The sequence below is a fragment of the Zonotrichia leucophrys genome, chromosome 2 (assembly GCF_028769735.1).
Source record: "Zonotrichia leucophrys gambelii isolate GWCS_2022_RI chromosome 2, RI_Zleu_2.0, whole genome shotgun sequence".
NCBI lineage: Eukaryota > Metazoa > Chordata > Aves > Passeriformes > Passerellidae > Zonotrichia > Zonotrichia leucophrys.
In genome coordinates this window covers 64,839,392-64,854,364 of record NC_088171.1, presented here as the reverse complement: position 1 = coordinate 64,854,364, position 14,973 = coordinate 64,839,392, and the positions used below count along the sequence as shown (strand labels likewise).

Below are 14,973 nucleotides of genomic sequence, written 5' to 3'. Positions count from 1 at the left end.
GTTGGATGGAACCCTCTTGTAGGGAAAAAAACATCCTCTAATTTTGGCTCTTTTTTCCCCTGTTAGCCTGTGGACAGGAGTGTGCTGAATATGACTAGCTTCCAATCCAGACAAAACCAGGTAAGAACCAGTAACACGTTAATCTGTGATAGGTAACACTTTCTGCTTTACAGCTCTTAAAAGAAATGTCACAAACCTCAATGACAGCACACACATGAATGCAGTGTGAATTATAGCTGCCTTGGCTGTGTGGAAAATTCTAAAAATGTCTTTTCAATCCACACTGGATGAAGGACTGTGAAGATTACTCACTTCTTATCTTTTTGTGGTGGTGTGCTGATAAATCAAGAACAATGTCTGTAGAACACACAAAGTGGTTTTATCTTGGCCTGCAACTTGGAGTTAAGTTGCATTTTAACATTCTTGTTTCAAGAAAGCTTTCTCTTGCAGAAATAACAAGAAATACAAAAATATTGATTGATTGTTCAGATCTTGTGCAGATTTCCATGTTTATTTTAAGCAAAAAATAAATCCATTTTTCATTACTGCTTAAGGCAAGGAGAAAATTGGACAGTTGTTAAATTTTGTTACTTCTGTAAATTTATGCTCCTAAATTCCTATTTGTAAGTAGCACAGCATTGTTTCTGTGGTAAATCATTATTTCCTTGGTTTTGTTTAAAAAATGTTTGTTTAAAAATTATATTTATTAAATTATGAAACCACAAAAGGTCACTTTTAGCTCTGGCAACCAAAGGAACAAAAATGGTGTTTCTTTAATGCAGACTTTTAATCTGCTGTTGTAATATGGAAGTGGACAGAATGTTTTTAAAAGTTTCTATGTCGTTGGCTTGGTTAGAAGTATAATTAGTTCTGCAGTCACTTAGCAGTTTTTAAACATCTCAGAATTTCTGTACTGTCTTTGGCCATGTGATGAATTGAAAAGTAGAGAATGTAAGTTTTTTACCACATCATAAATATTATCCCAGTAATTGCAAACAAAATTGAAACGGATTCTGCATTAAAATGCAGAACCACACCTGTGATGAGGCATTTAAAAAGATCTTCCAGATTTGCAGCATAGACCCTGGCATTGGTCAGAAAGTGAGTGTTGCATACAGCTGTCACTGGGTAAAAATAGAGAAATTGTCTAGCTCATAATGCTAGAATTCATAAAATTTGGCAGGGAGAAAGGGTAGCCCTTGATGAAGAGAGAGGACAGGATTGTGTGTGCCCAGAAGAGGGTTGTGCGTTTTCTGCTAAAGCAAACAAATGGTTGACAGGACATTTGGACACTCAAGCAGAAGTTTTACAGGTGTTTTTTTTGTGGTATTTTTCTTATTTTGAGGATCTACACTAGACAGAATAATTCTTAATGTATTAAACATGTAACTGTGTTACTTTTTTTCCTTGTTGTGCATGCCTGTTTCACTAGTTTGATACCCTTTTGCAATAATGTCATCTGCCTGGCATGTGAAGATAAGGTGGCAGATGTAGTTTCCTGGATTTTTGTGTGACTTTTGGTACTGTCTCTCTTGCATCCTTCTGGGCAAGTTTTCCAGCTCTGGGACAAGCTGGTTGAACAGCAGGATGCAAAAGATTGCAGTGAATTTTGCTACCCGTGGCTGGTGAGCAGTCACCAGGGGCGTTCCTCAGGATCGGTTCTAGGGCCAGAGCTGTGCAAATACGTCTCAGTGGTCTGGAGGCAGGAATTGAATGCCCCCTTAGCAGGTTTGCTGATGGCACAAGACAGGGAGGTGCTGCTGACTCTCTTGGGGGACAGGAATCTTTGCAGGGAGGTAGTGTGGAGCATTGGGCATTCATCAGTGGGATGAGATTTAACAAATCCAAATGCCAGATCATCATCATTGAGACCTTGGGACTGAGTGCACCCTCAGCAGGTTTGCAGGTGACGCCAAACTGAGCGGTGCAGTTGACACATCTGAGGGATGCCATCCCGAAGGACCAGGACAAGCTCTAGAAGAATTGGGCCCATGTGAAGGTCATGTGGTTCTGCACCTGGGTTGGGGCACAACCATCTGTTGATACTAATTTAAATAGTAGGTGCATCCTAAATCTCACTCTTCTTATCACCAAGGCTACAGATTATTTGATATATCATGGGGCCTTTTTGGGTCTTCCTTCTTTCTCTATTCAGTTTTGCAGAATGTATAGTGCTTTCTGTTTAGTAATTAGCCTTTGTGTGTAAAAAAGCTTTGGCAAGAAAAATCAGACCAGTACTTTTAAAAGCATCAAATGCAAATCTAAAACATTGGAGCATGCATTAATGAGACTTCTTTAAAATATTTCACAAATTTTTTTTAAAGTGTAACTTCAAAGGAAGAAAATGTAGGAGCAGGAGAAACCCAGAACGTGGTTTAACTTTGCCTAAGAGTTTCAATACAAAATTAATGGATTTAGTCAATGAAAAAAATCACAGTGAGGGCAGAGGAATGGAAAGGATGGGAGCATATTATTGTAACATGAGTTATTTTGCTTTTAGGAATATTGTTTATTTTGTCGTGAAGTAACTGCCAAAGTTTGATGCAAAATTTAGTCAGACTTTGACTATTCCTGTAGCTTTTTGGATTTTATAACTGATTTTCTGGTGATTTACTTCTGCAAGCTAAATATCTTCAACACTTCCACATAGTTTTCACTGGGTGCTGAGACTGGTGGGAGGTTTGCAGTTCTGTAACTTTTATCATCAGTCAATGCTGTGGTAAGTCAGGTGGGTGCAAGGATAAATTGATTGCTGCTTCCCTTTCAAAGGTGGATTCGCAACATCCTCCTGTCCAGAAACTTGTGACACCAAAGCCAATCTCCCTGACAGGGAGTCGGATCACGTATTTTAAACCATCTCTGAAATCAGCTACTAATTCCAGAAAAATTCACCAAAGGGTAGATACAGACCATCAAGTAAGCAAATTTTCATGTCCTAATTTGCCTGCTTCTTGCAAAATTGGAATGTGTCTAACCAGTCTACTAAGGTGCTCTTTTTTGCCAGAGCACCAATAGTATTCTTGAGGTAAGCATTAAGAAAAGACAGAGGGAAGCATTGTGAAAGAGATATTGAGAGGTTTTATGAATGTAATTGTATCTTTGGCATACTAAGAGGCTGGTGCTTATTTTCAGAATGTGCTGGTCTGCTGTTGGGCCATGGTTTTTGCAGTGAAAGAAAATTAAAATACAGAAACACAGATTTCCTTTACATAGGCTGCTGTTCAGAAAGCTGCTGGAAGGTGCTGATGTTGTGTATAAAATGTTTCAGGTGAACTGTGGGCTCCAAGTGAGATTTCTAGCAATTACCAATTCATATTGCTTTTTTAATTGCCCATTCTGATCACTTTGGTATTGATGGAGTCCTTGGTAAACTTTCCTTAAAACAATACTGGAATCTCTTTCAGAAAAAAAATCATCCATGGTTTTGGTATCATTCCGAATGTAAAAATGACCAGGTATTAAATATATGGGCTGGAGATGAGGTGGATAGTCAGGGTAGTTAGGGAACAAGCTTAAACAGATGAGGTATATATAGTGAAATAAATAAAATAACCAAAACAGTACAAAATGTGTGTTTGGTTGTCTTCTCTTTGTGTTTTGTTTATAAATATATTCAGATAAATCTTGAAATAAATAAAACTTATTTTGCAGGACATGATGGAGGAGAGTTTTCCTGCAGAAAAGCCTGTAAAATCATCTGAAAGGTACGACAAATCTATTAATTTAAAACACTTGAAAGAAGAAAGCCCCCTTGCTTTGTCAGTACAGTCTGCACACTTGCCTTCTTTTGGAGGAGCAGGAACAGTTCTCAGTAAAAGGGAATAGAAAAAGTTGTATTATGAGAGAGTCTGACTACTTGTGCAATTTGGTTTTCATTAGGGGAGAAGCTGTTCGTGTAAGCTAATTAAGTAATTACTTGGAGTCTGAAGGCTTTGTCACTCAGGAATTTCTTTCTGAAAAATTTTTTATAATGTGAAATGTCTTACAGTTCAGGAGTAAATTCAATTTTTAGGGTTTTAAATGGTGGTGGTTTTGTTTGTTTGGGGTTTTGTCTGTTTTTGTTATTTATTTATTTATTTGTTTATTTAGTTGTTATTTATTTATACAAGAAGCTAGAGGAAGATTGTTTTTTAATATTCATTACATGACAAAGGCACTTGTCTGCTCTGTGAGTTTTCATGAAAAACTGAAGCCCTTTAGAGTCATCTGAAGACAAATGCCAGCTTGTCTCTGGAAAAAAAAAGGGGGGGAGAGTTAATAATTGTATTTCTTCTCGAGGAGATTGTCTTGCATTATGCTGCTTGCTCGGCATAGAATAGCATGAGATAGTATTGATGTTCTCCCTTCTGGGGAGCTAATCTTTTGGGTGAATTAATGCACTGTGTGCTCACAAGATACCCTTTTTTTGAGGATTTCAACCTTTCCAATAACATTATTAGGGAATCTGTTAATGTGTTGGCTCTGTGTTCATCTTCCAAGCAATTCTTACATTGCCTTGGGCATTCTTTGGCTTGCAAAAAACCCCAAAGCCAATCCTCTGTTTTACAGTCTAATAGTTTGACTTAACAGGAACCATCTTTGGTTTTGGCAGAGGTGCTAACAGGTGTTAGGTTTTAATTGTGGGTATTCAAACTGTTCTGAGTTTTCTTTGGAGCAGTTCCTTTCTCCATGTAGAAGGGAGATCCAGGAAACTGATACTGCTTTTCATTTTTTCACAAGTTTTACTGCTGTGTTTCTACTTTTGACTTAAGACTAGATGGTCCTTTTTATTTTAACTCTTTTGTAAAGCCAATCTCTATTGATTGTCCTATTATGGAGTAGGAATACAAACTGGTAAGGGCCAGAGTCTCTTCATGCAACTAACCTGCAGTACTTTGGTACATCTCTGTTCAGCCTAACAAAGGCTGGGTAGTTTTTAAACCAGTGTCAGAATTGTAGATTGGACTGACTTGCTTGAAGACAGAACTGTCTTTGCCCCTTAGTAGCTGACAAGTGTTAACAGAAAAGAGGAATATGGACTATCATAGACAGGCTATAATTGTCTGAATAAAGATTTATTTTGACATGAGATTTTATTTCATAATTCAAATTGATTGTCACTTTGGATTAGGGAAAAGTTTGAGCATATGGCCTTAAGGATCTGGTTTCCTCTCAGTGGTTGCAGTGCTGAGCAGATGTTTGCAACTATCTGAGAGATTTAGACCAATTCTTTTCCTCAGTCCTCTATACACTTGACCTGGTATCTTCCAGTGTCATCCAGTGTACTTTTGTAATGACTGGCTGACTGGCTGCAGGATAAGCTTGATATGGTAATTTTTTCAGGGATACTTCATCATAATGCCATGCTGCTTTTTATTGTTATTATTCCTTAGTTCACTTCTGTTTTGGGATGTGGCTTTGATTTGGTTTGGTCTGGTTTGTTGTTGTTTGGGGGGGGTGCACATTTGTTTGTTTTGAGGGTTTTATTTTGTTTTTTTGTTTCCCCTTCCCACTTGGATTAGGGAGTGTTTCTGGTTTAGATCTAGGCTTTTGTAATGAACAGAGAAATGCCTTTGTATGCCTTACAAAGGGATCTGTATTCATGTCTAAATAGACTTCTGGAATGTTGGCACACCCAAACACCTCTGTTGCTTCTGCTGATGGCCTCAGGAAAGCCAGAGCTGCTCATGAAGCTTCTGTCATATTTCCTTGCCACACAAGTTTAAGCCTCTCAATTCCATAAGAGCTGTTGGCAGCATTTCCTGTGCGCACACGCACGCCCGCCCCCTGCCCGTATATTTTTAGTTATTCTTTTATGTCCCTTCAGAGATACATGCTCATCACAGAATCAGAGAACTGGCAGTCAAAATTTCCACTGTCTGGACTATTAAAAGCAAACATTAGAAAATAACAATCTAAATCAGTTCTTCTATTTCAGGTCTTCTGGCTTAGTCATCATTCATTTATGGATGTTGTGACTGTTTTTTATGTATGTTATTCTCACTGCTGCTCTTATTCATCTTTTGCTGTTTAGAACACCAACTATTTACCAGCATTTAGGAACTTGTGGGATGGTTTTTTCTGATTCTAATTACCACACACAGTTCTAGGATTAATAGTGGCTATAATAGGTTGAAACAATTACTTGATAAATTTTTGGGGTTTTCTCCTTTTTTTCTTTCTTTTTAATCCCCTTCCTCAACCTATGTATTTTTATTCTGTGCCAGCAATTTGAGCTACCCCAAACTCGATACTCCTGCATCCAATGGTCTGTCTTCAGGAGGAAGGATGGATAGTGCCTGTGGCAAGATGAGAAGGGAAAGGGAGCGATACTGTGCATCAAGACCTGGACAAAAACAGCAACTGGTAAGGATGTCTCAGGTTAATTGATCTCACTGTGATTACTGAGATAAGTAGCTTCATTGCCTCATAGTAATTTACAGTAATGCCATTTCAGTTTTGTTTTGTGGGTATTTGGCTGTGGGTTTCAGAGCAGGGTCCAATTTAGTTATCTGTCTAAGTGCTTCAACTTTGGTTTGATATTTTTTAAATCTTCCATTGTATTATCTTGGATATTCTTCATGCTATAAAGTTTCTTATTAGTTGTTGAATGAATAAATTTGGTAGAGATTTGTGGAGTGTTTAGAAAGGAATGAAGTGCCAAGTATTTAAAAAAAAATTTTGTATTTTGTTGGGTTTTTAATATGTAAGTCATGTAGAAAGGTATGAGCCAAGAGCCTGAAGCAGAAGACAGTGTTTTGCAGGTTTGCTAGTGATCATTCACAATTTTTGGCACTTGCTCAAACTCATTGTGAAGGATTTTTTCCCCTTGTTTTAATGAGGAAACTCCATTTAATGCAATGATAGTCATTATTATCCCAAGGATTATTTTACTGCCTGAGCGTTACATAAGTGGCTTTCTACTAGATCTTAAATCTAAAGAGGTTAACTTGGTCTTCTGGCTGATGCACAATGAAGAAGTAGTAAATGCTGGAGAATGTAACAGAAATGGTCTCAATATCAAGGTGTGATAGACTCTTCAGATCAGATTTCTGAAATATATAATCTGTGGGGTACAGTAAATGTCTGTAGTAGCAATGTGCATCTCTGCTTAGTCACTTTGAGTAGACATTGGTACTGCTGTCCAAACCCTGAAGAGATTGGTTATTCCCATTTAAACTCTAACCAATCTAATCTTGGTAATCAAAGGGTTTAAAAGACAAGGGTAAGAGCAGAAGTTTTTAAGGTAGGCTGATTTCTGACTTTTAAATTTGCATCCTGATGCATGATACTGACTAGATTTACCAGAGTATGATCCTCTATGTTGCTCATCATGGTTTCATTTTTGACTTTCTGTGCTTTGGATTGGTTTGGGGGTTTTGGTACTCCAAGGAACACACATCCTTCTTAAAATATGATGTTTTTCCAAGTTCAGGTGACTTCAGAGACTTTGTCAGCTGTCCTACCTAATTTTGCAAGTGGAACACTTTCTTCCTTGCCATGGAGTTGTGCTCTTAATTAAAGAGATAAGGGAATAATAGAATCTTAGAATGGTTATGCTTTTCTAGATCTGTATTAACTGAAGGACAAAACCAAAAATAAATCTTCCCTGCACCCCTCTCCTGCTCAGATAACAATTTTGAGCTTAGTTTCAGTACTCTTACTGTACAGGTGGGGGATGTAATATTGCATAGAAACTTGCCTGCCATAAATAAAAATGATGTGGCAGACTCATGTGGGAGGTTAGGATTCCTTTGGAAAACCTGTTTTGTCTATAGATCTCTCTGCTACGTTTAACTTCGTTAAGAAACTAATGGGGGGACAGGGTAGGATGGTAGTAGGTCTTGTGAAAAAGAAAAACTAAAATGTACAACTTTTTAAAGAAAGATTGAAATCTAAAACTTTTCTAAAGAAAGTGAAAAAATTAGATTTTGCAGCTTCTTTAAAGAAAAAAATTAACAAAAATTAAAATGTGCACCTAGGAGATGGAGCAGGAAGAGCTACCTGAAGTACCCCTGCCCATCAGTACGGCATCGCTGCCGACATTCAGCTTCAGTTTCCCTGCTAGTAGTGCTGTCTCCTCATCACCCAGCATTGTTTCAAAAGCAGTGATGAACAAGGTAAATCTTTGCTGTATACTGTGAATACTTTTTCAAGGTGGGTGTGCATCCTCCTTGCTGAATGTTAACTTATTCTGTGGTGCTCATGAAGGTAACCAACCTGAGTTTATAACCTGTTGGATTAAACAAGGTTTTATTAAACAGGGGGTGGGGAGGATGACATATTTTGATATGGCTTCTTCTATCTTATACACTCACTGGCAAGCTTTCTCTTATAACTCTTAGCTGTGGATCAGAAATATCAAACATCAGATTTCCCAACTTCATTGCAGAATATCTGTTGGATAGTGAATTCAGGTGGCTGCTGTTGTTTTACTGGCACACTTTTCTCTTAGATACAAACTTTAATTCTTTTGAAAATACAGGTACAACCAGCAAGTAATGTTGGCAGTCCTACATTTGTATTTTCATCTCCAATTGTGAAATCTACTGAGGTGGAAGTGCTACCTCCCTTGTCTGTAAGTAAATAAATCCCAACATTTTCTCAGTAGAATACTGTGGAACAATAAAGCAGAATTGGCCCTGGTAAGGAGACAAAGAAATGTATAGATTTCTGATGTGTAATTTTTTACCCAGCACCTACCAAAAGTTTGAAGACTGGATTTCAGATTATTAATGGTATGTGAAACTTGATTAAACTTAAAATCTAAAAAAACCCTCTCTTTTTTTATAGCAAATTAAGTTTACATTTAGTGTTCCTGTCGTAAAGTCGTCAGAGATTTCCAGATCCACTGATACACCAGTGACATCCATCCTTAGTCCAGGTAACAAAAATTTTAGCATTTCAAACAGAGTGCTAATTCTCTTTTATTTTTTGTATGTTAAATAGTTAAGCTGTCATTTCTAAGCTTGTTACAAATTCCAGGCAAAGTGTGTTTTTAGTGACAGATCTGCTTTTAATAAGACTATAACTATAAACTCTTGTAAATAAGGTTAAATTTTGAAGATTCTCATTTAAGAAGAATGAAACATGGAAATTCTTGTTTCTAGCAGATGTGAATGTATTCTAAGTGGATTTCTTTGTAAAAGGTGGCTTTTGTTTTATTTTTAAAGGTAGTGCTACTGTAAACAGCACCAGCAATAAGAAGGAAGAAGAAGAAGAATATGATGGGCTCTGCAAACCTGCTAAGTTCTTAAAGCAAGGAAGTGTGTTAGACATTCTAAAAAGCCCTGGTGAGATAATTAACTCTTCTAAAAAATATTGTGCAGAGAACACACTTGCATATAGCTGCATTGATTTTTTAAAAGCCCAGCACAACAGCAACCAAAAAAAACCCCAGACAATTTGTCACAGTTAAGGCAGTGTCAGCAGTAAAGACAGACTTCAATGCTGCATCTGTTATGCTTCATGCCCCCTTCTTTTACAAGGGGCTTTCCTTGCTGACGGGAAAACCGCAGCTCCAAACCGGATGCGTTGCTTCTCTGTTACATATTAGGTTGTAATTCAAACTTAAGTATGAAAAGAATTAGTCAAAGAATCGGTGTTTTGTTTAAATAAATAAAATTATGTAAATGGAAATTCCTCTCTCACCTTCACTGTCTCCAGAAATTAAGAATGGTGAAGATAATTTCATTCCTAAAGGTGTTTCAGAAGTTGTATAACTTTCTGCCTAAAATGTTGACAGTTACTATGGGTTCAGATGTAAATTTCAAGTAGCAGTGGGATGTCTCACTTCAAAAAAAAGGTTTCCAAGTCACTGTGATTGTTTTCAACTGTTGAGTAAAAATTGTAGATGAGTAAAGTGTGTGTAGGTGATGTTTTTTGTTTTAGGAAAAAGGACTTAATTGAACTTGATCTTTCCCATAAGCTTTGACATACAGCAGGACTTCTTGTTACTAAATCTATGTACAACTTAAGGTAGTGACTATTTTTATATTGCAAAGAGCTAAGTGAGAGAAAATACGCTGTGTGTTTTGTTTAAGGAGAGACCTGTGGTTGAAGGGGCTTTAGTTTTCTTCAGCAGTTTAACAGAATCAGGTTCTAAATCCACACTGTTCAAAGATTCCAACTCTAATATGAAAAAACAATCCCAATGCAACAATAATATAAAGCTAAAATATGGAGTTTCTCTTTTTATTATATATTATATATTATATATTATATAATAATATAATAAAAATATAAACTCCTTATTTTAGCTTTACAGTTAAGCTGTGCTGATATTTAAGATGTGTTGCTATAGCATTTTTGTTAGTGTTTCCGTATTGGTGATTCTTGTTTTCTGAAAAGTTTGCACCTTTAAATAAAGAGTTAGCCTGTGCCCAGTGCATTTTGAACCAAGATTATAGAAAAAAATTGTGTGTTTGTCTTAATTTTTATTGCTTAATTATTACTCAGTATTTGTAGGGTAATACTGTGTGGATTGCTGCTCCAAGTACCAACTGCTGTACAGCTACTAAGTAAATATGAGTCATCTGCTACGGCAGAAATAGCTTTGGAAATTTGATTTGATTGGACATGGTGTCTTAAAATGAAATTGGATTGTTTCCAGTCGGTGACAGATCATCAGCTTTCAGTAGTGTTTGTTTATCCTTGTATCTACCAGTCTAATGGCAGATAGAAATGAGATGTGTCTTTAAAACTTTCTTGGAAGTGAAGAGTTAAATCGAGCTTTAAATAAGTGTTCTGTTGTGTCCCAGCTCAGCATATGAAATTTCATCCCTTTAGATAAGATTTCCATGGACTTCCTCTTGCAGTTAGTTGGAATGTATAGTTGTAACCACTGGCACTAGGTTTAGATTTAGTTGTAACCATTGGCACTAGGTTTAGATTTGTGCTGTCTGCTATTATAAGTTACTTCCATGCAGCCAGGGTACAGCTTCATTAGTAAGAACTCTCCTTTTTCTTTTTTTTTAACTAGGCTTTATGGCTGGGAAGTCACCCTCCTGTTCATCGGCACAGCCTGTGACCAGCACAGTGGTCTATACCAGGCCTGCAATAAGTAGTTTTTCTGCAGCTAAAGACACCTCTAAACAAACATCCTCGTTTTGGCAGTCTGACACACATGACCAGTGTCTGCAGAACAAAACCACAGATGGCAAATGTGTAACATGTGAAGCTGCTAAAGTGTCCACTGCTGAGAGTACGAAGCAGACGGTCAGTGTGAGTCCGTGTGTCTCCTCCAAGGCGGCAGTCCCCACAGTGGGGACGCTGGGCTTTGAAGACAAATTTAAACCAGCACCCAACACGTGGGATTGTGATACCTGTCTGGTCCAGAACAAACCTGAAGCTACAAAATGTATAGCATGTGACACACCAAAGCCTGGGACAGGAGTGATGCCTGCTCTGACAATGCCAGTGGTCACAGACAACTCGGTGACAGTGACATCCACCTCCAGCAGCACTGGCACAACAGTCACTCTGGGGTTTGGAGACAAATTTAAACAGCCAAAAGGCTCTTGGAACTGTTCAGTGTGCCTTCTACAAAATAAGGCAGAAGACAGCAAATGTGTAGCTTGTCAGTCTGAGAAACCAGGTTTGTTCTTTTTTCTCTGTTGTTTCAGTCTTAGTCTATGTGTATTTTTAAAAGAATAAAATATGTTGCATATAAAAAATACTTTGAGCAGCATGACTGTATGCCAGACAGGATGGATTAGTGGCTCTCTGCAGGAGTGGTTGCAGGCACTTTGGAGGTCTCAGCCCAGATTCCAGCCTGTCACATGAATTGAACTGATTGTGAAATGTGTTAGTGCAGAACTGAACTGAAGCAAATATACCCTGCTTTACAGCTAATGAGGAAAGATGACTAAAATGGATGCCTTGATTAGCTTAAAACCATTTGACTCATTTTCATCGGGGAAAAATGTGAACTCCTTGAAAGGAGCTAAAAACTACTGGATTTGTTGGGGTTTTGTTTTCCTCTTTCAAAACATAGGTAGAGGCAGTATTTGCACAACATGGCTTAAAATGTCTCCAGTCAGCATTTGTGTGGAATTGAGCAGAGGTATGAAGCCAGATTCCAAGTCAGTGTAGTCTTTATCTAGTTGTCTTGTGCTAAACCAGAACCATATGTTCAAATTTGCACAGTTACATTATATTTATCAAGGGGATGAGTGAAGCAGGTAAAATGGAAGGACATAAATTCACTGGATGTGCTGGGGAAAAGAAGAGCCATTCCTGTCTAGGAAACGTTACTGCTTTGAGCTTGAGATACTACTTGTGTCTCCCCCATTGAATGCCACCCTCAGTGGTTCATTGTAGGTGAAGAGTGCAGTTATGTGATGCTTTTTGTGCCTTTGGGATGTCTGCTTCACTCTTGACACTTGTGGAGCTGAAGTTTGCTCTTGGAGTGCAGCATCAAGTGTCACCTTTTCCTTTACAGGGGAGAAAGTCAGAGGGCAAGTGTTGGATTTCACACCTCAGCAGCAGTAGGTTTCTGCTGCTGTTAAAGGCAGTGTAGCTTGTGTGGTGAACACAGAGTTGTGGGTTTGGAAGCTTTCAGTTCCTTTTTTAGTTTTGTTACTATATAGTTTGGATGTGTCCTGTCCTTGTGACTTGCTGATGAATCATTGTAGTAAATTCTCACCCTTGCATCACTTGACAGTGATCATTAACTTGAGTGATGCTAAGTTTGACTACTGGTAACTGGTGTCACCAGGAATTCTTTTAGTAGTTCTAGTTCAGTACAGCACCTGTAATTTACATCTGAAATTGGCTGTATTCCTGCATTTTATGAGATGCAGTTGCTGTTTAAGTGTCACTGGTTCAGTTTGTTCTTGAATTCATATATAGATTATAAAGAAGAATCCAGGTGCTTCTATTGTTTACATTCTCAGATTGTGTTTGACTCAAATCAACTTGTAGCTTGATGTTTTTTACTGTTACACTTGTGTGCTTTGCAATTTAGTGAGCATTTCTTAAAAGATTTGTGTATGATTTAAGCAGGATGATTAGCTATTTTTCTTCTTTTTCAGGGAGTTCAGTGCCTGTGACCAGTAGCAGTGTTTCTGCTTCTTCTGGAGGTTTTCTGGATTTAGACAAATTCAAGATGCCTGAAGGAAGTTGGCAATGTGAGGCCTGCTTGGTCCAAAACAAAGCAGAAGCCGCAAAATGCATAGCCTGTGACAGTGCAAAGCCAGGCACCAAAGCAGAGCTCAAAGGTAATACTTACTGAGAAGAACAAGGTTGTGCATTCTGCAACCTTTTTCCTTTCTTTTAAGTATAGTGATTTTTCCTTTGAGTATGGCAAAACTGTCCATTTGTTGTTTAGCAATGTTGCTTAAATAAGATGGTATGCATGTTTCCACACCCATTTTCCAGATAAGGATTGGATTTTTTAGAGGAAAGCTTGTGTCAGTGACACAGTTGTTTGTTTCAAGCCCTTATGTGTGTTGTTCATTTGGAGTTTAGACAAAGACCACGGTGTTTCAAAGAGCTCAGCTGTGTGCCTTTCTAAGCCAGCTGCTGCACAGAAGAGCACCGTGACAAAAAGATACAGAGAGGAAGTGTAGAGAGGAAGTGTGGAGTTTCCTTACTTGTCTGCGTGTGTGGGAGGTGTTTTGTTGAACAGTTTTGACTCTGCAAAAGCTCACGACTAGAATCCCATCCGTGTAGCTAAAGCCTGCATGTATTACATCATATATTGCAAATTTGACATTGTTGCTTATTTCTGCAGGTTTTGGTACTGCTACTGTGTCTACAAATGCTGCAATGCCATCATTTACATTCGGTGTCCCGTCATCGTCCTCTGAATCTTCTCAAACGTTAAGTAGCACAGGAAATTTTAAATTTGGAGAACAAAGTAGCTTTAAGTTCGGCATTGCATCCGAATCTGCATCGTCCAACACTGTGACTGGAGGATTTAAGTTTCCTACTGGTTCAGGGAACTTCAAATTTGGAGTTTCTTCCTCAGACTCTAAATCAGAAGACAGCAAAAAAGAAAGTAAAAGTAACAATTTTACCTTTGGACTTCCATCTACAAGCAGTCAGGCTCCTTCAACATTTCAGTTTGGAACAACGAATCTGGGGCAGCAGGAAAAGAAAGAGGAACCAGTTTTGGGAGGTTTTGGTTTTGCTACAAGTTCTACTTCTTCCTTAGCTACTAATGAGAATAAAACTGGAGTTGGTGGCTTCACCTTTGGAACTGTGGCAGAAAAGGATGCAGCATCACCTGCTTTGCCATTTAAGAAGTCAGAAGAGAAAAAGGATGAAACTGTTTCAACGAAGGGAGGCTTTTCTTTCGGCAGTGTGGAGTCTGCACCTGCCTCACAGTTTGTTTTGGGAAGGGCAGAAGAGAAGCAGGACTCTGTCACTTCTGCTGGTCCATTAGCATTTGGAAAGAAAGCTGACAATGAAGAGTTAAAGGCACAGCCTATCTTTTCATCTGGGACAGCTGAGAATACCAAAGAGGAGAGCACAGCAAAACCTGTATTCAATTTTAGTTTTGGTAAACCATCGGAAAAGGAGAGTGAGCAGGCAAAGGCACCTTTTGCCTTTGGGGCACCAACCAGTACTTGCGGTAAATAGAACATCTTCTGCCTTCACTTCTCTGCTGTATCAAATAATCCCTCTGAGGCTGTACTGGACAACCTCTGTGGGATTCATATATACTACCTGCAGCATGTCTTTGGTTCTAGTTGTTGATGTGTAAGCAATATGTGGCGATTTCTTTGTAGATTTCAGTGAGTTTTAATACTATGTTGAGACAGAAGAAAAATTGCCACACCTTAAGGAACCTGTATCACTGCTTGTGTAAGCACAGAAGTTGTCCTGTCTCAGTAGTAGCAGCTTAGTTGGGTAAAATCTGTAATATGGTGCAGTATAGAGCCTCATACTTGTGTTGTTTTTTGTAGTGAAAGGGAAGAAGAGAGGGAATATCTTCGTTCTATCTAGTTGCAGCTGTGCTGCAGTTTCTCTACTGCTATAAAGGTGCAA

The 14,973-nt window shown here is 38.3% G+C and overlaps 1 protein-coding gene across 2 annotated transcripts in view; it reads left to right on the top strand.

Annotated features, from left to right (window-relative positions):
* The window catches only part of NUP153 (nucleoporin 153), a 44,234-nt gene that overhangs the window by 23,070 nt on the left and 6,191 nt on the right, over window positions 1-14,973 (top strand). Inside the window, exons 8-18 of one of the 2 annotated variants that reach the window (XM_064705232.1) lie at window positions 67-120; window positions 2,770-2,916; window positions 3,652-3,704; window positions 6,207-6,345; window positions 7,962-8,099; window positions 8,465-8,557; window positions 8,773-8,863; window positions 9,153-9,272; window positions 10,961-11,575; window positions 13,014-13,199; window positions 13,715-14,557. In XM_064705232.1, the coding sequence (XP_064561302.1) occupies window positions 67-120; window positions 2,770-2,916; window positions 3,652-3,704; window positions 6,207-6,345; window positions 7,962-8,099; window positions 8,465-8,557; window positions 8,773-8,863; window positions 9,153-9,272; window positions 10,961-11,575; window positions 13,014-13,199; window positions 13,715-14,557 (2,479 nt within the window). The remainder of the gene's footprint in view (window positions 1-66; window positions 121-2,769; window positions 2,917-3,651; window positions 3,705-6,206; window positions 6,346-7,961; window positions 8,100-8,464; window positions 8,558-8,772; window positions 8,864-9,152; window positions 9,273-10,960; window positions 11,576-13,013; window positions 13,200-13,714; window positions 14,558-14,973) is intronic. The other variant, XM_064705233.1, reaches the window with a different exon arrangement.